We start from the raw sequence: 26,837 nt of genomic DNA on the forward strand, positions 1-26,837 counted from the left end.
CCTGGTTCTGGAGTAGCTTTTATACATCCCATTGGTCCTGAGTCCATCTGCTACACGCTAGGAAATGGAGAAATTACTTACCTAATAATTTCGTTTTCCTTAGTGTAGACAGATGGACTCAGCATCCCACCCTTGGCTGCATGGGTTTTCAAATGATTCAAGGGTAAGCCACGTTTTCACTTACCTAGGACATCCACCATGCCGGGTGTCTACGCTTTCCGGTTGAGTACACTGGCAGTCTCCAGCTATAGTCAATCAACCAGTTCAAGTTAATCAAGTTATAGCGTTTAACCAAGTTATGAAGTTATTCAAGTTAATCAATTAGTCAGTCACACATATATCCACAATGCTTTTCGAGGAGAATACTGAAGAGCTGCACTTCCTGCAGGAGTATATGTACTAAGGGCTGACGTCAGATTGAAATCTGAACCGTCTCCATCTGCTATCAGGAGTACACTATACCCATTGGTCCTGAGTCCATCTGTCTACACTAAAGAAAACGAAATTATCAGGTAATTTTTCCATTCAAGGGCTTGCTTTTGTTTAGCTGTGAATTGGAAAAAATGGCAAGGAAATGGGGGGGAAACCCAGGTCCCTCGATTGCCAGAGGACAAGAAACCCATTGCTGATCTTTTCGGGCCAATGGCCTCTCTTGAGACTACTGGTGTTTTCGGCCTTATAGAGGGAGGTCCTTCCCAGAGGTCCTTCCCTTCCGCAGGTCTCAGTGCTTTCGCCCCTGAGGGCCATGAAAGCTTGCAGGCTCTGTAATTGGAGCCCCTCAGTGTTCCCAATACCTTGGTATTTATAGTTTTAAAATTTTAGATAGTTAGATACACTTTTTTATAATAAAAAAAATATATTTTCCCATTTTTCTATCTATTTTCTATATTGTTTTTTATTGTGAACCATTGAGATGGATTATTCTGTGCAACGGTATATAAAACTGTTAAAATAAATAAAATAAATATAAATGTTTGTGGGTTCACCTGTTGGTGCAGGAGATAGGGGGCAGCCATTCCCGTTTTTATCACAGATGGTTCCAGATTACTTCAGATCAATGGGTTCTCGAAGTAGTTCGGGATGGCTATGCTCTAGAATTTCTTCGCATTCCTCCATATGTCTATGGTCTCTCCATGCAACTTTCCTCAGATGAGGGTAGACGTGGAAGTAATGATACAAAGGCTGTTGAACCTGAAAGCGGTGATTCCCATTCCCAAATCGCAGCAAAATACAGGCCGTTATTTCATTTATTTTGTCGTGCCCAAGGAGGAAAGGCCCATACTGGATCTCAAGGGAGTCAACCAACATTTACGAGTCATGCATTTCCAAATGGAAATGGTGTGCTCTGTCATAATGGCAGAACAAACAGGGGAGTATCTCACGTCTCTGGATCTGATGGAGGCATATCTCCATATTTCCATCTGTCGGGAATATCAGTGGTTCCTCTGGTTTGCTATTATGGATCGTCATTTTCAATTTCAAACCTTGCCTTTCAGGCTAACCATAGCACCCAGGATCTTTTCCAAGGTCATGTGGTGGGTAGCGGTGGCTCTCTACAAGGAGAGCATTCTAGTTCACCCTTATCTGGATGTCTGGTTGATTAGAGCCAAGACCGTAGAAAAGTGTCTTCACGCTTCCCGCAGGGTGGTTTCCTTGCTACAGGAACTAGGCTGGGTGGTGAATCTGGCCAAGTGCCATTTGCATTATCTTAGATCCTGGAGTTCGATTCAATACAAGACAAGGCAGAGTATTTTTGCTGGAAGCTTGGATCCACACTTTGATTGTGAGAGTTCGATCCCAGCGGAATTCTGTTCGTCTGACCATGTGGTCTTATCTGCAGGTCCTGGGGTTGATGGCTGCCGCATTATAAGTGCTTCCCTGGGCAAGGGCAGATATGCACATATTTCTTGGAGTCCGCAGTCACAGAACTATGCGGTGAGGCTGATCCTCCTGTTAGAGGTGAGATTTCAGTTGAACTGGTGGTTACAGGCGGATCATCTCAGGAAGGGAATTTTCCCTGAAGATGCCAGATTGGATCGTACTCATGACAGATGCAAGCCTTTGGGGCTGAGTGGGCTTACTGTCTGGAGATGATGGTACAAGAGCACTGGAATGCAGCAGAGCCGCTGTGGAACATCAACGGACTGGAGACATTAGTGGTTCTGTTAACATACCTCAGGTTCGCTGAGTGTATAGAGGCTCGGGCGGTCTGGTTAATGTTGAACAATGCAACGATGGTGGCTTACATCAATCATCATGGTGGAACCAAGAGTTAGCAGGTATCGCAGGAGATAAATGCACTTCTGGTGTGTGAGGAGCAATATTTTCTAAGCAAAGCTGCCTCTCACATTGCGAGAGAGGGCAATATCAGAGCCGATTTCCTCAGCAGAAGAAACTTGGACCCAGTAGGATGGGAGCTGGCAGACGAGGCCTTTCAGCTCTTCCGGAACCACCGGGGCCTACCGGATCTAGACCTGTTGCCGACCTTCAACAACCCAAAGGTTTCATGCTACTTCAGTCGCAGGCGGGACCCAAAAGTGATGGGCATGGATGCTCTCGTTAAGGAGTGGCCATGCGGCTCCCTGCTCTATGAATTTCTGCTTTGGCCTCTGATGGGCAGGATGGCCTAGAATATTGCGAGTCAGGCCAACACCGTTCTTTTAGTAGCACCAGATTGAGCTCAAAGGAAAAGGGTAAACAGTGGAGTGCCTCAGGGATCTCTACTTGGACCGGTGCTTTTCAATATATATATAAATGATCTGGAAAGGAAGGTTTTTCCTTGGATATGTTTTTCATAAAAGTTGACAAGTGGTTAATTCTCCTCTGATCTATCCACGTGGGAATTTCTTTTCTCTGCTTTGTTATACTTTATACTGAAGGGATACAGAGGGAGCACCAGCTTAAGAGAGGGTTCCCTTTCAGTTTTTGCTCTGACTCCATCTGCTGGACGGGGGACATAACCCATGGTCTGGACTGATCCGTGGAATGAAAATTAGCAGGTAAGGAATAATTTTCTTATGTTTTCAATTAGGGTACCGCATATGGAGGCGTATGCCCGACGCAGTGCAGCTACTTTCGCTGAGTAATCTGGCGCCAGGCGTATAGTTGTGCCTTGAAATTGTATGTTCTCACACTGACGGGCAGCCTGCATAAGGAGCTGTTTATGGTGAAAGTTTAGGAATTTTGCAATTACTACGCGGGGTCTCGCCGGGTCCAATCCCCGAGCCCCCATGTGGTGCACTCGTTCAATTTCTAAAGTCCCATTTAACTCCTGGAGGTCTAAAGCGTTGGGCAGCCATTTTAGTAAAGTATGCCGGAGCAGGTGATCTAGTGTCTCTGGGAGCCCTATGAAACAGATATTCGATCTCTGCGCCCTGTTTCAAGATAGTCTGCTTTATCTGCCTGTTCTTGGAGCAGCTTTTCTAAGTCTGTCACCTTCCCAGTTAACTTCGACATAGAGTCCTCAAGAGAGGACGTCCGTTCCTCAACTTGTGTTAGGCGCGGGGCATCTTCCGTGTATGCTTCTCGCAAAGCAGAAATTTGGTCCGAAATCCCTGTTAGTTTGCAGTTTAAAGCTGCTATTACCGCGTCCTTAATGTCATTAGTAGTGGGGGATATCGGGGAGTAAACCTGTGAGTGTTCCCCGCTCGCAGCATCAGGTGCTCCCAGCGCCATTTTGAGATCAGGCCCCCTGGGTTTTTCCTTGTCCCGTTTCACCAGTTTAGGAAGCATTCAATGGCGATTTCGACACAGTGGAACCTTGTAGTCTATGCGCCCACATTAAGCGATGTGTAGTGGCCGCATGCTTACCTATGAGCAAAAGTGGTACTGTGTGCTTAAGTTTTTTCTGTGCTTAATTTTTGGATGCCTAGGTAAGCACCTAGGTGTGTTTCCCTAAGTGTTGGACGCATAATTTGTAGGCACCTAGTTGAGCGCATCCAGCCGCTGCTCAGCGCATTGTCGGCCATCATGGTGCCTGTGCCTAAGAAGCCTAAGCATTTTTCTCTTTGCACTGCTTGTTATATATGGGCATCTCAGACAGGAGTGCCTGCTGATTTGTGCCAATGCTATTTGGAGGCTTAGGGTGAATTGTCTTCCTCTGATTTCACTAAGCCTAGTTCTTCCCAGGATGGGGGTCTAGGTAAAGACGATTCAGGTGGAGGGCCTGATTTTGAACTCCCCTAACTGGTTCCTCAGCAGGGGAATGTAGCTCAGTGAGTACTCCTCAGGTACCTCCTGATCTGGATGCTTCTACTTTTTCATGGGTAGAATTTTTCCAGGGGTTGCAATCCTTTCTTCAGGCGCAGTCCTCAGCCCTGTCCCATGCTCCTAAACCACAGGCACAGGGAGAAAGCTTACCTGGATTTTTTGTTGGACACCGGAGTACTCCTGGAGCAGCAGAAGGTCCTCTGGATGGAGATCCGGATGGTACGGATGATGACGCCGATCCTGCCTCTCTCGAGGATGGTAAAATTCCCTTTGGATTAGAAACGTATAGAACTATGTTGCGGTTCTTTCATAGAGATGAAATACCAGCTCTGATTTCCCAGAACTTGAAAATGCTTGGAATTCCTGGAGCAGATTCAGTGTTTGAGCCAAAGAGAAATCCCATTTTGATTTCCCCATGATGGAGACAATTCAAGAATTAATTGATCTTGAGTGGGGCACCCCAGAGGCTAATTTCAAAGGGAGTCAGGTTTTAGAAGGCCTGTACCCTCTAGATCCGGTGATGAGAAAGTATTTACGTTTTCCAAAGGTAGATGCACTTGTGTGTGCAGTCTCCTAACGGACCACTATTCCCTTGGAAGGAGGAGCGGCCATGATGGATGCTCATGATAGAAAGATTGAGACTCTCCTTAAGCAAGCATTTGAAGCAGTGGCAATTACCTTGTAGATCGCTTCTTGTTGTTCCTTGGTGGCTCGCTGTAGTTTGCTTCTCTCCCAGAAGGTTGATGACTTGGAGTAAACTCCAGGACAGTTATGGAGCCGGCTGCTGCCTTCTTGGCCGATGCAGACTGTGATTTGGTCCGCACTTCAGCCAGAGGGGTAGCTTCGATTAGTAGTGTCCAGGCATCAGTCATAGTTGAGAAATTGCTCGGCTGATGTGATCTCCAAGGCTAACCTCACCATATTGCCCCTTAGCGGCTCACTTTTGTTTGGTAGCAAGTTGGAGAAACTTGCCAGTAAGTGGGGTGACTCTATGGAGTTTACCAGAGGATAAAAAGCAGATGCCACGCTCCTTTAACATGAGAGGTCGTGCTAGAGGATCCAAGCGTTTTCAATCCTGTAGAGGGGCGACCTTTCAGAGGACTCAACTCTTCATCCATTCATCCCCGACAACCCAGAAGAGGTGCAGGCTCAGGTAGTGGATCCTCCCGAGTCTCCCAATGAAGGTTTGCCAACCCACTACTGGGAACAGGAGATAGGGAGATGCTGCTTTCTCTCTTTTATCAGAGGTAGGTCGAAATCACATTGGATCAGTGGGTCTTGGAGGTGATACGAGAAAAGTCTGTGCTGGGGTTTCGCAATGTTCCTGGAATGTATTCATGGTGTCTCCCTACCACTCACCACAGATAAAGCAGGCAGTGGAAACTACATTGGCAAGGCTCCTCAGTAGGAGGGCTGTGGTGCCAATGCCTACGTCTCAAGAAAATACAGGGCGATTTTCCATTATTTTGTTGTGCCTGGACCTCAAAGGCATCAGTCGTCATCTGCAAGTGAAGCGTTTTCGCATGAAGACATTGCGCTCGGTGATAATGGCTGTGCAGTCGAGGGAATTTGTTACCTCTCTGGATCTGTCTGAGGCATATCTCCACATTCTTATCTGACTAGAACATCAATGCTTCCTGTGGTTCACAGTTCTGGGACACAACTTTCAGTTTTGGGTGCTGCCCTTTGGTTTGGCCACCGCTTCCATAACCTGTTCCAAGGTAATGGTGGTGGTTGCAGCAGAGTTGAGAAAGGATGGAATCCTAGTGCACCCATATTTGGATAACTGGCTGTTTCACGTCAAGTCACTGGAGAAAGCTACCTGGTGATTCGCAAGGTGATTTCCCTGTTGTTGGAGCTTGGCTGGGTTGTGAATCTAGCCAAGAGCGGTCTTCAGCCTACTCAGTTGCTGGGATACCTGGGGATTCCATTCAACATGAACCAGGGAAAGGTGTGCCTGCCGGAAGCTCAAATTCAGAAGTTGCCAGCTCAACTCCGTCTGTTGTTGAACTACTGCGCCCAACTGTATGTTTTTACCTGCAGGTCCTTAGCTTAATGGCGGCGACCTTGGAAGTGATAGTGTGGGTGAGGGCTCATATGCATCCTCTTCAGCGCCCCCTGCTGTCTCAGTGGAATCCACAATCTCAGGCTATTCGATTTGGCTCCACCTGGCAATGGAGGTCTCCTCCCAACTGCCATGGTGGCTGCTGGTGGATCATCCATGGAAAGGAATTTCGCTATCCCCTCTGAAGTGGCTGGTACTGACAACGGATGTGAGTCTCCTTGGTTGGGGAGCTCACTGAGCTGATTGCGCAAGGGCGCTGGAGTACAGAAAGTCTCTCTGGAACAACTGTCGTCTGAAGGCCAGGGCGGTCCAGTTGGCATGTTTGCAGTTCGGTGATAGGCTGCAGGGTTGCTTGGTCCGCATACTATCGGACAATGCAATGACTGTGGTTTACATCAATCGGCAGGGAGGTAGCAAGAGCCTACAAGTGTCGCGTAAAATAGATCAACATATGGATTGGGCAGAGGTGCATCTCCAGATAATCTCAGCCTCACACATCGCAGGCACAGGCAACGTAAGAGCAGACTTTCTCAGCAGGGTGAGTCTGGACCCAGGAGAGTGGGTGTTGTCAAATGAGGCGTTTCAGCTGAATCGCGATCGCTAGGGTCTCCCGTTCCTAGAGCTATTGGCTACTTGAGCACTGTGAAAGTTTTGCGATTCTTCAGCTACAGAAGAGATCTGAGGTCCTTGGAGATCAATGCCCTAGTGCAGGAATGGCTGGAAGACAAGTTGCTGTATGCCTTTCCTCCATGGCCCATGTTGGGCAGATTGATTCGAAGGATCAAATGCCACAGAGGGATGGTGCTCTTGGTTGCTCCAGATTGGCCCAGGAGATCATGGTATGCAGATCTGTGGAGGCTCCTGGTGGATTTGCCTCTTAGACTTCCAGCGCACATGAACCTGTTGCAGCAGGGGCCTGTCCTTCACAAAGGTCTGACACAATTTTGTCTTTCTGTATAGCCCTTGAAAGGTTTTGCTTGCTGAAACTTGGATACTCTGCGGCAGTGATTTCCCCCTTGCTAAGAGCCATAAATTTCTTCACTTCCTTGGCCTATGTGCAGATTTGGAGGGTGTTGGAGGCCTAGTGTGAGGATCGAGGTACTCTTCCTTGTTCGGTCAAGATACCACTCATTTAGGAATTTTTGCAGGATGGCTTGAATTGGCCCTTCATCCCTTAAAGGGTACAAGTAACTGCTCTCGCTTATTTCAGGGGCCGGTCAAAGGTGGATCCTTGTCTGCTTTCCTAATGTGGCCCTTTTTCTGAAAGGAGTGGAACATCTTTTTCCTCCTTTGTGTTTCCGGTACCCCTATGGAGTCTCAATTTCGTTTTGGATTTTTTTGGTAGGCCGTACGTTTCTACCGCTACATACTCTGTCCTTGAAAATAGTGTTCCTTGTGGCAAATTGTTCTGCGTATAGGGTGCAGGCAAATTGTTCTGCGTATAGAGGTGCAGGCCTTGTCTTGCCAGGAGCCGTTTATATTTTTTATCAAAAGTGGTCTCTGCATTCTTGAACCAGTCCATCTCCCTGCCATTTCTGGACAGGGAGAGAGATGTAGAAGAGTCTTATCTGTTGCAGCACTTGGCTGTCAAGAGGCATACTGGCAGGTATCTGGAGGTCACTGGGCCTTTGCGTAGGTCGGATCGCCTGTTTGTCCTCCATGGTGGTATTAGACCAGTGGAGGAAAGTGGGTTAGATGCCAAAGTAGTCCAAGTGTAACTTTATTTGGATGGAGACATCACTTCATTCAACCGCCCGACTCAGGCCGAGTTTCGCCCTGCTTAGGGCTGCCTCAGGGGCTAAAAATAATAAATATTTGACATGAAATAAAATATAAAAAATTATATAAATTAAATAAAATTTCCGATATAAAAGGTACCACAAGAAAAAGTAAAAACATAAATCACACATAAAAGAGCAGCTTAAAAAATTAAAATATTAAAATATTGAAAAATGCAGTGTCATATCAACATTTTTACCTGTATATATTAGTGTGCTCTATTTATATTTCAAAAAAATATTCTTGGATAATCGCACCAAATATCTGTTATTCTGGAGTTCTGTAAACCAATAAACAAATAATTAAACAGGAATTTAAAAACAAACCAACTCGGAAACTGCAAACATACGGCAAACCAGATTTATGGAGACGGATTGAAAAACTAAAGTTAACCAGATTAATAAAGAATGAAAAATAAAGAATAAAATCCTTTAGTCATTATGATAGTACCAATGCTGGTGCTGTGATGTGGAAGACATTAATGAACTGACTCTCTTCTAAAGACTCAGTAGTATACACATAGCATATATAATCCGAGTGGCTGGGTAATATGAGTGTAAACAATTACTGAGAAACAAGTAAAAATTGCCTATAAAGTGTAACACTGACTCTACAGTTTCAATAGGCTAAAAAATGCTGACTTGTCTTGCCACTTTTAAATAGAACAGGTGTTTCAGTCATAGTGATTATATTGGTGCTGTAATGTAGGGAATTACAAAATAAAAATGAACCAACGCACTTTTAAAGACTCAGTAGTATTCACATAGCATTTGTATTCAGAGTAGCCAGGTAATATATGTAAACACTTACTGAAGAACCTAGTGAAAAATACCTTGAAATTGACACACTGACTAAGCAATTTCAATATGCAAAAAATGCCGACATGTAGCACTACTACTTTAGAAAGCTGACAACAGCCGTTCTTATTAGGCTGGCAATAAAATATATAATATGCTAAATTCGGAATAAGCTACTGTAATTTAAACTCAGGTATGTGTAGGCAAATACCAAATGCAAACATGTAAAGAAACCGCTATCAAATTGAGCCAAATAACATGTGCAATAAAAAAAAATATTTAGTATGGAAACTTACAGAAAAACAGTATAACCATTCAGAATACTTACTAAATGAATAAGGGTACGTATGGTCTCCGAGTACACCAGGCACATTTAAAACGCTATTGCGCCGATACCACATTTAAATAGAACAAAAACCGCGCCAAAAGAAGTTGTCAATCTTATAAGATGGGAGTGGCTTCAAAATGCCCGTATGTGCTGGGACCGAAGGATATAATAAATGTATCTGAGGAAGCTAAATTGATATTTATAAATGAAAAACTATTGTTAATGTGTCAGTGAACTAAAAAATATTGGTTAAGACAGACTAGCATTGCGAGTATAAAAAAAAAAAAATTATTCACAAAAAATAATTTTTAAAAACGATCATAATCTTACTATGATTATATTTCATACTTTGTACATATATTGTGCACTCCTTAAAATTAGGGGGTGAACAATATAGTGGATTTCCATACGTATTTTGCTATAAAAATAAAATTTTTACTTAAAAATGCCTTCGGAACAAAAACAAACGTGACAAAAAAATTTTTTTGTATCATTACGATCAAATAATAAATAAATTAAAAGTATTATATAAGTAATAGGGGTCTCTGGTCAGGTACATACGGGTCATTCGATAAATACTAATTTATGTGAAAAACGCGCCAAAGGTACTAGTCGATTATATCAAGGCAGAGTGACAAAATAATATCACATAAAAAACATGAGTTGAGAAAAAGATGTTGAAAAAAATATTGAAAAACACTTGTCTTATTTGAACTGAGACAAAATTAATATCGGATAAATTAAAAACACTTATTTAACCATACTATTGTAAACTGAGACTAATAACACTCTTATGCTTACATGTAAAAAAAACTGTACCACCTACCACTCACCATCTAGATATATAGAACAAGATAAAATACTATATGCATACTATTAATCCATTTCAAAGTTGCATTGTGATCTTGAATCAAAAATTGTATCAAAGCTGCCGCATGTGGTAATTAAAATACAATAGTAATTTAACCAAATATCTCATTATGTAACAGATAAGACAAAATTTAAAAAATAGTGAAACATTAAAAATGGTAATTTTTTTTTTTTTTAAAAGATGAAAAAATTAAATGTTGTAGAAAATAGTAATTTGTAGATTTGTGTAGAATATAAATGGAAGTAATCACAAATAGAAAGGTAAAAACATTGATAAAAGACAGAGCACATAAACAAGGAATTATTTATACAGATAAGAGTTAAAATAATGAAAATTATAAAAAAAAACCCAGAATAATCAATTTCTAAATTGAGTCCATTAGGTTCCATGGTTTTAAATTCAAAAATATACTTTTGCTCTAGTTGTAATAGCATTTTATCCAAATCTCCGCCACGCCAATTCGGAACCACTTTTTGAATCACACAAAATTTGAAATCACTAAAGTTGTGGTTAATTTGGATAGCATGTTGAACAAGCGGTTAGGATTCAATTTTCCTTTTAATGTTACTTTTATGTTCAATTATACGCTTACTAAATTGTCCTAATCTCTATGCATGGGGCATGGTGACTTCCACATAATGAAACTCGCAGGTATTGAGCTGAGATGGATAATATATTACAGTCTTCATAGTGGGGGTGAGAAAACAAAGATTAGGAAGCAAGGTTAACACGTCGTTTTGGAGATGTATCGGGACTCTGAACTTGCTGCTAAGTGAGGATCTGAATATTTATTTTCATTGAAGATGATCAATATCTGCATGCTGGAAGTGTTTTAAATTGCTTACTTTGGAAAAATAAAAGCCAGAGGGATTATGTAAAACCTAATGCTGTGTTCTTACCCCAGGATCAGGATCTCAGACTGCCACACCTGATATCATTTCCCACATTGAACAAAGGGAAGAGCCGTACATCAGGGATGAGCCAGGATCAGAGGAAAGGGAAACTGGGAAAAGCAGCTGCTCCGGTGAGTGCAGTAATAAGAGGGACTGGGGTAAAACTGCTGGGATCTGCAGAGACCCCTTCACCAGCAACTCTGAGATTGCTTTAATCACTTGCAGGGTTTTTGTTTCAGGCATCAGTCACATAGAATAGCCTTTTTGAAACCCAATTACCCAAAGACCAAATATCATCTGCTAATCAGAGTGTGGTCTGTTAGAAAAGAAAGATGGGGACCATCCCTGCTGACCAGTCCATAATTTACGGAGCTTTGTCGTATTATAATAGAGCTCTACATGTTACTTTTCCCTCAGTTAGGAATAAGAAGTGCTTTATCAGCCTTTCCTGATTACTTTTGCATGATCAGAGAGTCAATGCTGAAGTCTGGGGTCCCCCATGGGGCAGTCTCTTCATCATTAACTGAAAATCCTTTATTCTAGAGGAAAGTGAGCTATTGCCCATATCGGACCTGAGGTGATGAGATGCATCTTGGCCTACAGCAGTGGGAGCATTACATCAGCAGCCCAGAAGTGATGATGTCACCATTGGGCTTCCAGTGGACATCAGTTCTCCCCCACCCCTCTCAGACAGCAAAGGGCCCCCTCTGCCCAGATCATTATTTATCTCCACACACAAACCTGTCCTTATTTGACCCTTGCGCCCAAAAGGTATGCCCACCCCCGCTTTGCTCCGTACTGAATTAACTTCCAGGCACAAAGAGACACTGACTTCTCTGGAGTCTCTTAGTCTGTGTCTCTAACAAACAGACTAATACTCTCTGTTTACTTTTAATCTAGAAAATGATGATCCTGGAATTAAAAATAAAAATGGACAAGAGTCGAAAGCCATTCAGAATCCAGAAGGAAAGGTGTTGATATTATCAGGAATAATTAGAGAAGTTACTTCCTCATGGTCTGCTTCGGAAAGAAATTGCAGGAATCAGTGCATCTCAGAGAAGAAGCAAAGAAATCCACCAAGACAATCAGCTGACAATTCTCTGTGTGAGCAAAGTGCCCGTAATTTCACACACAAAGGCGCAGAGCAGAGAAATGAGATACTAGAACAAAAAGGCTTGTATAATGCTTTTCTGAAATCTCAGAGATCTCACACTGAAGAATCATTTATCTGTGCTGAGTGTGGTAAAAGCTTCCATAGCCAGATTACCCTTACAAGACATGAGAGCGTCCACAGGGGTGAGAAACCATTTTCATATATTGAGGTTGGTAAAATCTTCTGCCAGAAGAAAAATCTAACACGCTATGAGAGACACTACACTGCTGCGAAATCATTTACATGCATTGAGTGTGGTAAAAGATTCCATCTTCAGCAAAGCCTGATAAGCCACCAGACAGAACATACTGTTGAGAAACCATTTATGTGTACTGAGTGTGGTAAAAGGTTCCGTCATAAGGTAGGCCTGACCAGGCACCAGAGAGTCCACACTGGTGATAAACCATTTACATGTTCTGAGTGTGGTAAAAGCTTCAATCAGAAGGGTAATCTGAGCAGCCACCAGAGAGGCCACACAGGTGAGAAACGATTTACATGTACTGAGTGTGGTAAAAGCTTTACTTGGAAGAGAAATCTAATCAGCCACCAGAAAGTCCACACTTGTGAGAAACCATTTACATGTACTGAGTGTGGTAAAAGCTTCAATCAGAAGAGAAATCTGATCAGCCACCAGAGAGTCCACACTGGTGAGAAACCATTTACATGTTCTGAGTGTGGTAAAAGCTTCAATCAGAAGAGAAATCTGATCAGCCACCTGAGAGTCCACACTGGTGAGAAACCATTTACATGTACTGACTGTGGTAAAAGCTTCCGTCACAATGAAAGCCTGACCAGGCACCAGAGAGTTCACTCTGGTGATAAACCATTTATATGTTCTGAGTGTGGTAAAAGCTTTAATCAGAAGGAAAATCTGACCAGGCACCAGAGTGTCCACACTGGTGATAAACCATTTACATGTTCTGAGTGTGGTAAAAGCTTCAATCAGAAGAGAAATCTGACCAGGCACCAGAGACTCCACACTGGTGATAAACCATTTACATGTTCTGAGTGTGGTAAAAGCTTCAATCAGAAGAGAAATCTGATCAGTCACCAGAGAGTCCACACTGGTCAGAAACCATTTACATGTTCTGAGTGTGGTAAAAGCTTTACTTGGAAGAGAAATCTAATCAGCCACCAGAAAGTACACAGTTTTGAGAAACCATTTACATGTACTGAGTGTGGTAAAAGCTTCAATCAGAAGAGAAATCTGATCACCCACCAGAGAGGCCACACTGGTCAGAAACCATTTACATGTTCTGAGTGTGGTAAAAGCTTCAATCAGAAGGAAAATCTGACCAGGCACCAGAGAGTCCACACTGGTGATAAACCATTTATATGTTCTGAGTGTGGTAAAAGCTTTACTTGGAAGAGAAATCTAATCAGCCACCAGAAAGTCCACACTTGTGAGGAACCATTTATGTGTGCTGAGTGTGGTAAAAGCTTCACTCAGAAGGAAAATCTGACCAGGCACCAGAGAGTCCACACTGGTGATAAACCATTTACATGTTCTGAGTGTGGGAAAAGCTTCAATCAGAAGAGAAATCTGACCAGGCACCAGAGAGTCCACACTGGTGATAAACCATTTACATGTACTGACTGTGGTAAAAGCTTCCGTCACAATGAAAGCTTGACCAGGCACCAGAGAGTTCACTCTGGTGATAAACCATTTACATGTTCTGAGTGTGGTAAAAGCTTCAATCAGAAGAGAAATCTGATCAGTCACCAGAGAGTCCACACTGGTCAGAAACCATTTACATGTTCTGAGTGTGGTAAAAGCTTTACTTGGAAGAGAAATCTAATCAGCCACCAGAAAGTACACAGTTTTGAGAAACCATTTACATGTACTGAGTGTGGTAAAAGCTTCAATCAGAAGAGAAATCTGATCACCCACCAGAGAGGCCACACTGGTCAGAAACCATTTACATGTTCTGAGTGTGGTAAAAGCTTCAATCAGAAGGAAAATCTGACCAGGCACCAGAGAGTCCACACTGGTGATAAACCATTTATATGTTCTGAGTGTGGTAAAAGCTTTACTTGGAAGAGAAATCTAATCAGCCACCAGAAAGTCCACACTTGTGAGGAACCATTTATGTGTGCTGAGTGTGGTAAAAGCTTCACTCAGAAGGAAAATCTGACCAGGCACCAGAGAGTCCACACTGGTGATAAACCATTTACATGTTCTGAGTGTGGGAAAAGCTTCAATCAGAAGAGAAATCTGACCAGGCACCAGAGAGTCCACACTGGTGATAAACCATTTACATGTACTGACTGTGGTAAAAGCTTCCGTCACAATGAAAGCTTGACCAGGCACCAGAGAGTTCACTCTGGTGATAAACCATTTACATGTTCTGAGTGTGGTAAAAGCTTTACTTGGAAGAGAAATCTAATCAGCCACCAGAAAGTCCACACTTGTGAGAAACCATTTATGTGTGCTGAGTGTGGTAAAAGCTTCACTCAGAAGGAAAATCTGACCAGGCACCAGAGTGTCCACACTGGTGATAAACTATTTACATGTTCTGAGTGTGGTAAAAGCTTCAATCAGAAGAGAAATCTGACCAGGCACCAGAGACTCCACACTGGTGATAAACCATTTACATGTTCTGAGTGTGGTAAAAGCTTCAATCAGAAGAGAAATCTGATCAGCCACCAGAGAGGCCACACTGGTCAGAAACCATTTACATGTTCTCAGTGTGGTAAAAGCTTTACTTGGAAGAAAAATCTAATCAGCCACCAGAAAGTCCACACTTGTGAGGAACCATTTATGTGTGCTGAGTGTGGTAAAAGCTTCACTCAGAAGGAATATCTGACCAAGCACCAGAGAGTCCACACTGGTGATAAACCATTTACATGTTCTGAGTGTGGTAAAAGCTTCAATCAGAAGAGAAATCTGACCAGGCACCAGAGAGTCCACACTGGTGAGAAACCATTTCCATGTACTGACTGTGGTAAAAGCTTCCGTCACAATGAAAGCTTGACCAGGCACCAGAGAGTTCACTCTGGTGATAAACCATTTACATGTTCTGAGTGTGGTAAAAGCTTTACTTGGAAGAGAAATCTAATCAGCCACCAGAAAGTCCACACTTGTGAGAAACCGTTTATGTGTGCTGAGTGTGGTAAAAGCTTCACTCAGAAGGAAAATCTGACCAGGCACCAGAGTGTCCACACTGGTGATAAACCATTTACATGTTCTGAGTGTGGTAAAAGCTTCAATCAGAAGAGATATCTGACCAGGCACCAGAGAGTCCACACTGGTGATAAACCATTTACATGTACTGACTGTGGTAAAAGCTTCCGTCAGAATGAAAGCCTGACCAGGCACCAGAGAGTTCACTCTGGTGATAAACCATTTATATGTTCTGAGTGTGGTAAAAGCTTCAAGCAGAAGGAAAATCTGACCAGGCACCAGAGACTCCACACTGGTGATAAACTATTTACATGTTCTGAGTGTGGTAAAAGCTTCAATCAGAAGAGAAATCTGATCAGCCACCAGAGAGGCCACACTGGTCAGAAACCATTTACATGTTCTGAGTGTGGTAAAAGCTTTACTTGGAAGAGAAATCTAATCAGCCACCAGAAAGTCCACAGTTGTGAGAAACAATTTACATGTACTGAGTGTGGTAAAAGCTTCAATCAGAAGAGAAATCTGATCAGCCACCAGAGAGGCCACACTGGTCAGAAACCATTTACATGTACTGAGTGTGGTAAAAGCTTCAATCTGAAGGAACATCTGACCAGGCACCAGAGAGTCCACACTGGGGATAAACCATTTACATGTACTGACTGTGGTAAAAGCTTCCGTCACAATGAAAGCCTGACCAGGCACCAGCGAGTTCACTCTGGTGATAAACCATTTATATGTTCTGAGTGTGGTAAAAGCTTCTATCAGAGGGGAAATCTGATCAGCCATCAGAGAAGCCACACTGGTCAGAAACCATTTACATGTTCTCAGTGTGGTAAAAGCTTTACTTGGAAGAAAAATCTAATCAGCCACCAGAAAGTCCACACTTGTGAGAAACCATTTATGTGTGCTGAGTGTGGTAAAAGCTTCACTCAGAAGGAAAATCTGACCAGGCACCAGAGAGTCCACACTGGTGATAAACCATTTACATGTTCTGAGTGTGGTAAAAGCTTCAATCAGAAGAGAAATCTGACCAGGCACCAGAGAGTCCACACTGGTGAGAAACCATTTACATGTACTGACTGTGGTAAAAGCTTCCGTCACAATGAAAGCCTGACCAGGCACCAGAGAGTTCACTCTGGTGATAAACCATTTACATGTTCTGAGTGTGGTAAAGGCTTCAATCAGAAGGAAAATCTGACCAGGCACCAGAGAAGCCACACTGGTCAGAAACCATTTACATGTTCTGAGTGTGGTAAAAGCTTTACTTGGAAGAGAAATCTAATCAGCCACCAGAAAGTCCACACTTGTGAGAAACCATTTACATGTAGTGAGTGTGGGAGAAGATTCAATCAGAAGAGAAATCTGATCAGCCACCAGAGAGTCCACACTGGTCAGAAACCATTTACATGTTCTGAGTGTGGTAAAAGCTTCAATCAGAAGGAAAATCTGATCAGGCACCAGAGAGTCCACACTGGTCAGAAACCATTTACATGTTCTGAGTGTGCTAAAAGCTTTACTTGGAAGAGAAATCTAATCAGCCACCAGAAAGTCCACAGTTTATCACCAGAGAGTTCACTCTGGTGATAAACCATTTACATGTTCTGAGTGTGGTAAAAGCTTCAATCAGAAGGAAAATCTGACCAGGCACCAGAGAGTCCACACTGGTCAGAAACCATTTACATGTACTGAGTGTGGTAAAAGCTTCAATCGGAAGAGAAATCTGATCAGCCACCAGAGAGTCCACACTTGTGAGAAACCATTTACATGTACTGACTGTGGTAAAAGCTTCCGTCACAATGAAAGCCTGACCAGGCACCAGAGAGTTCACTCTGGTGGTAAACCATTTACATGTTCTGAGTGTGGTAAAAGCTTCAATCAGAAGGAAAATCTGATCAGGCACCAGAGAGTCCACACTGGTGAGAAACCATTTACATGTTCTGAGTGTGGTAAAAGGTTCTGTCATAAGATGAGCCTGACCAGCCACCAAAGAGTCCACACTGGTGAGAAACCATTTACATGTACTGAGTGTGGTAAAAACTTCAATCAGAAGAGAAATCTGTTCAGCCACCAGAGTCCACACTGGTGAGAAACCATTTACATGTACTGAGTGTGGTAAAAGCTTCCTTGAGAAGAAAAGCCTGACTGCCCACCAGAAAGTCCACACTGGTGAGAAACCATTTACATGTTCTGAGTGTGGTAAAAGCTTCAATCAGAAGAGAAATCTGATCAGTCACCAGAGAGTCCACACTGGTGAGAAACCAGGGCCTGGTGGGGCCATCCCCCCTAGTTTGAGGCAGATGAGCAGGGGGTAGGTGACTCTTGAAGGCAGGTCACTCAGATTACATGGGGTATATATCTGCTGGTCCAGATCCCTCATCCGCCACAAGGCTTTGTTGGTTCCCCTGGCAGCTCTGCATTTTGGGTCCCGTCTAAGCAGGGAAGTCTTGAATTTTATTTCTCTTTGTTCCAGGACTATTTACAGTGGATGCAGTTTTAAAGCTGGTTTAAAAAATTAAAAAAAAAAACCAAGCGAGATTGGTGTGAGACAGTGGAATCGTTGTGCCAGTCACCCGGGGTTTTCCTGAGGTTCAAGTAAACGGGTTACAATAGCAGCACACTGCTCGGGCCTCGTGGCAATGGCACGAGGTAGACAGTCACACCAAATAAGCCCAAATAATATTCCAGAAACCTCAAAACTGTAAACAAATATCAAAATCAATGGTAACTGGTTGAACTTTATATTCGATATAAATTGTGAACCCTATAAGCAATATCCAAAACTTTTCTTGTAGGACCTCTAACTCGATGAGTTTGCTGGACATTCAAACTCATGCTTGGGTGAAATGGTCCATTTACTTTAATCAAATATCAATTTTTTTCATCGTTTTTCAAACCCCAAAAGAGGATCATTATTGATAAAATGCAAAAACAATGCATCAATGAACTGAAGCGAACCGGAACAATGATGGTACAACACTCTATTCTTAGAGACTCATCAACTCTGTTCTTAGAGACTCATAATCCCATCGAAGAATGAAAATGATATGGAAAGATACTCATCTGAATTGTTAAACGGCAAAAACCATGTGTATGTGAGAGAAGGAGCATGTATGTATAAAACAGATCGTGTGTGAGTGAGTATATGTATGTAAGAGAGAATGTGTGTGAGTGGATGAATGTGTGTAGGAGGAGGGAGCATGTGTGTGTGTGTGAGAGGGAGCGTGAGTTTGAGAGAGAGTATATAAGAACATAAGAAAATGCCATACTGGGTCAGACCAAGGGTCCATCAAGCCCAGCATCCTGTTTCCAACAGTGGCCAATCCAGGCCATAAGAACCTGGCAAGTACCCAAAAACTAAGTCTATTCCATGTAACCATTGCTAATGGCAGTGGCTATTCTCTAAGTGAACTTAATAGCAGGTAATGGACTTCTCCTCCAAGAACTTATCCAATCCTTTTTTAAACACAGCTATACTAACTGCACGAACCACATTCTCTGGCAACAAATTCCAGAGTTTAATTGTGCGTTGAGTAAAAAAGAACTTTCTCCGATTAGTTTTAAATGTGCCCCATGCTAACTTCATGGAGTGTCCCCTAGTCCTTCTACTATCCGAAAGAGTAAATAACCGATTCACATCTACCCGTTCTAGACCTCTCATGATTTTAAACACCTCTATCATATCCCCCCTCAGTCGTCTCTTCTCCAAGCTGAAAAGTCCTAACCTCTTTAGTCTTTCCTCATAGGGGAGTTGTTCCATTCCCCTTATCATTTTGGTAGCCCTTCTCTGTACCTTCTCCATCGCAATTATATCTTTTTTGAGATGCGGCGACCAGAATTGTACACAGTATTCAAGGTGCGGTCTCACCATGGAGCGATACAGAGGCATTATGACATTTTCCGTTTTATTCATCATTCCTTTTCTAATAATTCCCAACATTCTGTTTGCTTTTTTGACTGCCGCAGCACACTGAACCGACGATTTCAATGTGTTATCCACTATGACACCTAGATCTCTTTCTTGGGTTGTAGCACCTAATATGGAACCCAACATTGTGTAATTATAGCATGGGTTATTTTTCCCTATATGCATCACCTTGCACTTATCCACATTAAATTCCATCTGCCATTTGGATGCCCAATTTTCCAGTCTCACAAGGTCTTCCTGCAATTTATCACAATCTGCTTGTGATTTAACTACTCTGCACAATTTTGTGTCATCTGCAAATTTGATTATCTCACTCGTCGTATTTCTTTCCAGATCATTTATAAATATATTGAACAGTAAGGGTCCCAATACAGATCCCTGAGGCACTCCACTGTCCACTCCCTTCCACTGAGAAAATTGCCCATTTAATCCTACTCTCTGTTTCCTGTCTTTTAGCCAGTTTGCAATCCACGAAAGGACATCGCCACCTATCCCATGACTTTTACTTTTCCTAGAAGCCTCTCATTAGGAACTTTGTCAAACGCCTTCTGAAAATCCAAGTATACTATATCTACCGGTTCACCTTTATCCATATGTTTATTAACTCCTTCAAAAAAGTGAAGCAGATTTGTGAGGCAAGACTTGCCCTGGGTAAAGCCATGCTGACTTTGTTCCATTAAACCATGTCTTTCTATATGTTCTGTGATTTTGATGTTTAGAACACTTTCCACTATTTTTCCTGGCACTGAAGTCAGGCTAACCGGTCTGTAGTTTCCCGGATCGCCCCTGGAGCCCTTTTTTGTAACTTATGTTTTATTGAGTTTTAAGGAGGAAAAACCAAAATGTACAAATTACACACAATAGTACAGCCAGCACGAAACAACCAAGACTAAAACACTGAGATATGGCATAACGAATAGCAAAGTAGAAAGAACATATCTATACCCCCCATAGCAAACAAGATAAGCAGGATAAACATGGAAACCAACATTCCCAACTCTCCGGGGTATAACAACCATCTAAAACAGCCTAACAGAACAGATGAGCGGTTATTCCCCATACCCCCCCTCCCATTCCGTCCCCCCCCCCCCCCCCCCGTAACCTTGGGACCTGTGTGAGCATTAGAACTAAGGAAAGAGAGAGATGTCAAGACAAGTATCATGAGTGGGGATATACCTAACGGTTGGTCGAGAGTGCCCAAGGAACCGTACATAAACCGGAGCCTCTTTCAGAGTCATGTACTTGGCTTTAAATAGAGCTCTAAAGGGTTCCAGATAGTGTCCACAAGTGTTCGCTTATGATCAGTGGCCCCTTGAGCACAGGTATACTCCAGAGTAAACAGCTTAATCAGTAGCCGAAACCAAATGTCGTGCTGTGGAGGGGTCGTAGATACCCAGCAGGCTAAGATGGCCTTTTTACCAGTCAGACTCGCCCTGCGAATGAATTGCAACTCGCACTTACCCAGCCCCCTGACAGGGTTCCTTACAACCCCAAATAACCAAAGAATGGGGTCTGCCGGAAGATCTAGGGAAAGCAGAGAGCCACATGTGGCAATCAGCTCCCTCCAGAACCGGGAAATCATGTCACAGGCCCAAACTGATGAATATAAGTGCCCCTACTCGTCTGACACTTGGGACAGTCTGCAGAGTCCGTTAAATGAGCCAAAAAAGCTCTGTCGGTCGCCATGTAATATCGTCTCAAGAATTTAAATTGGATCTCCCGATATAAAACACTCTCAGACCACTCAAAGATTCTCTCAAAGCAGGTTAAAAACTCTTGACAGGTGATAGTAAACTCAGTCCACTGCGCCCACTGCTGCCAGGTTCCAGACACAACATCCAACTGAAGATGCAGCCCCAGAACCCGGTTAAACGCCGCAATAGTGGGCTTTTGAGTTTTGTGAACCGAGATCACCTTATTAACTACCCAGAATTGAGGGGATCTCAATGGAAACAACCCATGTGTAAGGCAAAAATCACGCAACTGTCTGTATGCAAAGTGATCAGAAGGGGGCAGATCAAATAGTTGCTGCAAGTCCGAGAAATCATAAAACCGGGTCCCCTCTGGTAAAAAGCACTGATATAGCCAGATTAACCCTTTCTCTTTCCATTTATGAAAAGTAGACATTGTCATCGCTGGGAGAAACAAGGGATTACCGCATATGGAGAGCAGTGGGGTGAGCGTTGAAGGGCACTTTGCTAGAGAACACAAATACGCCCATGCCTTCCTACTAGCCCTAATCAGTGGCTGCGCAAGGAGTCCCACCGGTACCTGGGCTCTAGGTAGTTGAAGTAAAGGGTTCAAAGAGTTCAGAGTCCACCAAGAACAAAGGAGTGTTATGGGAGTATAATGAGAAGTCCCCCCCAGGATATCCTTCACATGACGTAGAAGGCATGCCAAGTTGTATCTACGGAGATTAGGGCATCCCAACCCCCCTTTTTTATGAGGCTGTGTTAGAATCAGGAAAGATAAGCGCGCTTTGCGCCCATTCCAGATGAATTTCCGAAATAAAGCATGCGCCCCTTTAACCTCCCTCCCAGTTAGCCAAATCGGGGTCATTTGCAAGATATAGAGCCATCTGGGAAGGATCATCATTTTAATGAGTTGTATTCTACCAGTGACCGAAAGGGGTAACCCTTGCCATTTCTTCAATAAGAGAGATGTAGCCCCTAGTAGCGGTTCCACATTGAGTTTATGAAAGTCCTGAATGTCCGAGGGGATCTGGATCCCGAGATATCTCATATGAGAGGTCACCCACTTGAGAGGGAAATGCCCAGACCACTGTGGTTTCACTCTGCCCCCAACATCTAATGCCTCCGATTTATCCTTATTAATACGTAGGCCTGCAAATTTTCCATACTCTTCCAAGATATTCAACAGAGGAGTCAAAGACTGCTGAGGATCCGTGAGATAGATTAAGATATCATCTGCAAAGGCAGCAATCGAAAAAGTCTGAGGATCACTACCATAACCTTGAATAAGTGGTGAACTCGCAAGCTTTCTAAGTAACGGATCAATAGCTAAGATGTATAAGAGTGGGGAAAGAGGGCAGCCCTGTCTCACCCCCCTCTGTATAAGTACCTCTCCCGACTTACAACCGTTCGCAGTGATGTGTGATTTAGGTTGCGCATACAGCATATGAAGATAGGCCAAAAAATTGCCCTCAAATCCATAACGCTGTAAAACCGAAAAGAGATAAGGCCAGGACACTCGATCAAAAGCCTTTTCCGAGTCTAGGCCAATCACTAGGGCTGGGGAGCGGTGGGAAAGGGAAGAGCACATGGCGGTTAATAGTTTGGTAATGTGGGTGCAGGCTGGTCTGTTTTTAACAAATCCCACCTGGTGAGCCGATATAAGCTGGGGTAACAACACATTTAGTCGGTTGGCTAACAGCTTGGCAAGGAGCTTTAAATCGCAGTTTAATAGCGAGATGGGGCGGTAGGACGCCGGATATAACGGGTCCTTCCCTGGCTTGGGGAGAACAGTAATGTAAGCAGTAGTGAAAAGTGTGGGGAATGTCCCCTTAGTTACTGCATCATTGAAGAAATCAGTCAAGTGATTGACAATATGGTGTTGCAAAATTTTATAAAAATCAAAAGAAAAGCCGTCCGGCCCTGGCGCCTTCCCCATCTTGCTAGTAGAAACAGCGGCGAGAACCTCCACAGGTAAAATGGGTCTATTAAGGAACGATAATTGAGATTTAGTAAGGGTTGGTAACCGAAGCCCTTCAAAAAATGCCTCCTCAGCGTGCTCTCCCCCCCTCACATCATCAGTGTACAGTTGTGCATAGAACTGACGAAAGACTTCACATATATCCTTTCGTGCGGTGACAGTATTGCCTGTCGTAGTTCACATAGCTGGGATAAATGTCTTTCCCCTATGGGCCCTGACTAAGTTTGCTAAGTGTTTCCCTGCCTTATTACCATAACGGAAATAATTCCTTTCCCCGGCTTGAAACGCTCTCTGTGCCCTTTGATGCAAGATGCCATTGAGCTCCCTCAGTACCGCAAAATACTCCCTTTGAGAGTCTGGGGATGGGTGAACTACAAATGCCTGTTTAAGAGTACTCAATTTGGCTTCTAAGGTCAGAATAGTTTTATTAAGATTTCGGGTTCGAGCAGCAACATAGGAAATTATTTCGCCTCTTAGAACGGCTTTTGCCGTCTCCCAAAATAATTGCGGGTTCGAGACGTGTTGACTATTAAGACTGGCATAATCTTCCCATTTTTTTTGCAAGAAAGTCTTAAAGGGCAAGTCAGAACGGAGGAACCCAGGAAACCTCCACATCCTTTCCCCACTGTCACGACTATGAAAGCTGAGTGGAGCCCTTTTTAAATATTGGGGTTACATTTGCTATCCTCCAGTCTTCAGGTACAATGGATGATTTTAATGATAAGTTACAAATTTTTACTAATAGGTCTGAAATTTCATTTTTTAGTTCCTTCAGAACTCTGGGGTGTATACCATCCGGTCCAGGTGATATGTATGTGTGTGATGAAGAAGGAGCAAGTGTGTATGTATAGATATATATCTATGAGAGAGAGGAGAAAGTTTGTGCATTCATTTCTAATCAGGACTCTATTTCTTAACTGGCAATTTAAACCAACTGCCCTCCTGCCCATAAACTAATACATCCTCATATTTGGTGACATAAACCAGGTTTTTAGTTTTTTTTCGAAATCTCAACAAATTGTTCTCTTCTCTCACCTCCCTAGGTAAGGAATTCCGTATACTAGGAATGGAAATAACAAACAACCTACAACCCAAACGTAGATGTTTACATTTTTTCACTGGGGGCAGTTTTAAATACCGTCCACCAGTTGAACGTAGGTTTCTTTATGAGATATTCCACTCAAGTGAACCATGTAAGGAAGGGGAACCCATACCATTTAACACTTTAACAGCCAGCACCAAATGCTTAAAGATAGATCTGTCCACAATCGGTAACCAGTGTAGTTCATATAATAATGGTTTATCAGCAGTTCTATGCAACTTACCCTAGATAATTCTTGCCGCAGTTTTCTCAATCACTTGTAATTTACGAATAATAATAATTATTGTTTTTAGCCACATGATTATTTTTGTAATGCAGTTTAGTATGGATTCTTGAAGTACTTATATGCTGTACACCAGTTGTATATTTGCCTGTAATAAAATGTATATGTTAATAAATTGAATCATTTCTATTTAACACATAATTCCTTACTGAATATATTTATATTGTATATATATATATATCTATATATTAGGAATTGTTACAAGTTAACCATGGAACAGCTAGCAAAATTAAATAAGCCCATTCAGTTACAAGACATTCAGCATGGATTCAGGAAGCTAAGTTATTACAGAACCCAGGACTGCATGGTTTCTCTGCTGAATTTTATATTCTCTCAGGACAAGCAGGATGGTAGTCCTCACATATGGGTGACATCACAGGATGGAGCCCAATCACGGAAAACTTCTGTCAAAGTTTCCAGAACTTTGACTGGCCCCTACTGGGCATGCCCAGCATGGCACTAACCCTGCAGCCAGCAGGGGTCCCCCTTCAGTCTTCTTGTTTCCGCGCAGCAGTAGCCTCGTGGTAAAGAAGCTCTGCAGAGATTCCTGACAGGAATTTTCCTCACGGAATTACTAAAAGTTTATTTGCCCCACAAGGGTCCCTCCATTAAGTTTTTTCAAGCCGCGGTACTCCGGTATGTTTTTACCCGTTTTCCGTCGATTACTGTCGAGTTTGGCCCTCGCTGCCTACTGGCCGTCGACCGTACCGCGGCTCAATTTTTTCCATGGCATCGGGGTTCTGTCGGTTCCTGGACTGTAGTCGCACCATGTCTATCACAGACCCTCATAAAGTCTGTGTACTGTGTCTTGGACGAGAGCACGACGTCCTAACCTGCATCAAATGTGCCTTAATGACACCAAGAGGTTGCAAGGCCAGAATGGAGAAGATGGAACTTCTCTTCCGTGCTCAAACCCCGACTCCGTCCATTGCATCGACGTCGTCGGAACCAGCACCGTCAGCTTCGCGCCAGCATCGACCACCAGCCGGTGATCGTCCGGCATCGACGACATCTCGGCCTTTGACACCTTCTACTCCCCCCTCAGGATCAAGGGGATCGAAGAGAGAAACATCGACATCATAAGTCTCAGACCATCGAGGGACCGAAGTCATCGACCTCGTCATCATCCGAGCCACTGTCGAAGAAACCCCGTCAAGAAAAGGCACTGACCTTTTTGGTGACCTGGTCACCGAGGCAACGCTCACCCGACAAGGGATCGGGAGCCGTGACTCCGCCCTTAACAGTGATCCCTCCAGCTATGCCTCTGCCTCCTTCTTCTGTTCCGGAGCCGGGGCTGCTTGCTCCAGGTCTCCGAGAAGAACTGGACCAGATGGTTCAGGAGGCCATCGACAAGACGATGCAACGACTCCAGGTTCCTCTGGCACCGACACCGGTACCGATTGTGGAACCGAGCACCGACCTGATTCCAGCAGCATTGGCACCGCTGCTATCCAGGATCGAAGCGCTCATTGCCGCTTTTCCACCGATAGGCCCCGGGTCACCGAAGGCTCCGGTGCCTTCTCCACTTACTCTTTCATCGGGAGGAGAAACACCGTTCCGCATCCCTCAATCCGGAGTCATGCCTCAGCCATTGATACCGATACGTCCCTTGCCACCGATCCAACCATCGGTGCCGATACGTCCGTTGGCGCCACCAAACCATCCATTGATGCATTCGATGCCTGTGCCGGTGCCTCCGATTTCTTCGGAGCCTAGACCAGGACCTTCAGGTATCCCACCACCTCATCCTCCTCTAGTTCCTAGAGGAACAGGTGCTGACCCTTATGATACCTGGACTGATGAATCCTCGCCAGACACCGATGATTTACCTTTACCCACGGAAAGTAGGAAGCGTTCTCTTCCAGAGGACCTCTCCTTTATAAATTTTGTGAAGGAAATGTCTGAATTGGTTCCCTTCCAATTACAGACTGAACAGGATGACAGACATCAGATGATGGAGTTGCTTCAATTCCTGGATGCTCCCAAGGAAATAACCTCCATCCCTATCCACCAGGTTCTTCTGGATCTCCTCAAGAAGAACTGGGAACATCCTGGCTTCATTGCTCCAGTACACAGAAAGGCTGACACTACCTATTTGGTGCAGTCAGCTCCAGGCTTTCAAAAAACTCAATTGGATCACCAATCTGTAGTTGTTGAATCTGCACAAAATAGAGCAAAGAGATCAAAGCCTCATACCTCTTTTCCCCCGGGCAAGGATCAGAAGTTTTTAGATGCCATTGGCCGCCGGGTATTCCAAGGCTCAATGCTCATCTCCCGGATTGCTGCCTATCAGCTCTATATGACCCAATATAATAGGGTCATTTTTAAGCAAATACAAGATTTGACAGATATCCTGCCTCAACAATTCCAAGATCAGCTTCAAACCCTAGTAAACAAGGGTTTTGAGGCAGGCAAGCATGAGATCAGATCATCTTATGATATCTTTGACACTGCCACTAGGGTATCTGCAGCCACTATTTCAGCAAGAAGATGGGCCTGGCTCAAGTCTTCCGACCTTCGCCCTGAAGTACAAGACAGGCTATCCGACCTGCCCTGTGTGGGAGACAATCTGTTTGGTGAACAGATTCAGCGAACGGTGGCGGAACTTAAGAGCCATCATCTTTCGCCCGAAGCAGTCC

General features: G+C 43.6%; 1 protein-coding gene across 1 annotated transcript in view; it reads left to right on the forward strand.

The window, feature by feature from the left end:
- LOC115083202 overlaps positions 1–18,420 on the forward strand; it is a 164,796-nt gene extending 146,376 nt beyond the window's left edge. Inside the window, 4 exon segments of the mRNA XM_029587007.1 lie at positions 10,954–11,073; positions 11,843–16,772; positions 16,774–17,289; positions 17,291–18,420. Coding sequence (XP_029442867.1) covers positions 10,954–11,073; positions 11,843–16,772; positions 16,774–17,289; positions 17,291–17,528 — 5,804 coding nt within the window. The 3' untranslated portion in view covers positions 17,529–18,420.
- The last annotated feature ends 8,417 nt before the right edge of the window (positions 18,421–26,837 follow it).

This window comes from Rhinatrema bivittatum, chromosome 2 (genome assembly GCF_901001135.1).
Source record: "Rhinatrema bivittatum chromosome 2, aRhiBiv1.1, whole genome shotgun sequence".
Taxonomy (NCBI): Eukaryota; Metazoa; Chordata; class Amphibia; order Gymnophiona; family Rhinatrematidae; genus Rhinatrema; species Rhinatrema bivittatum.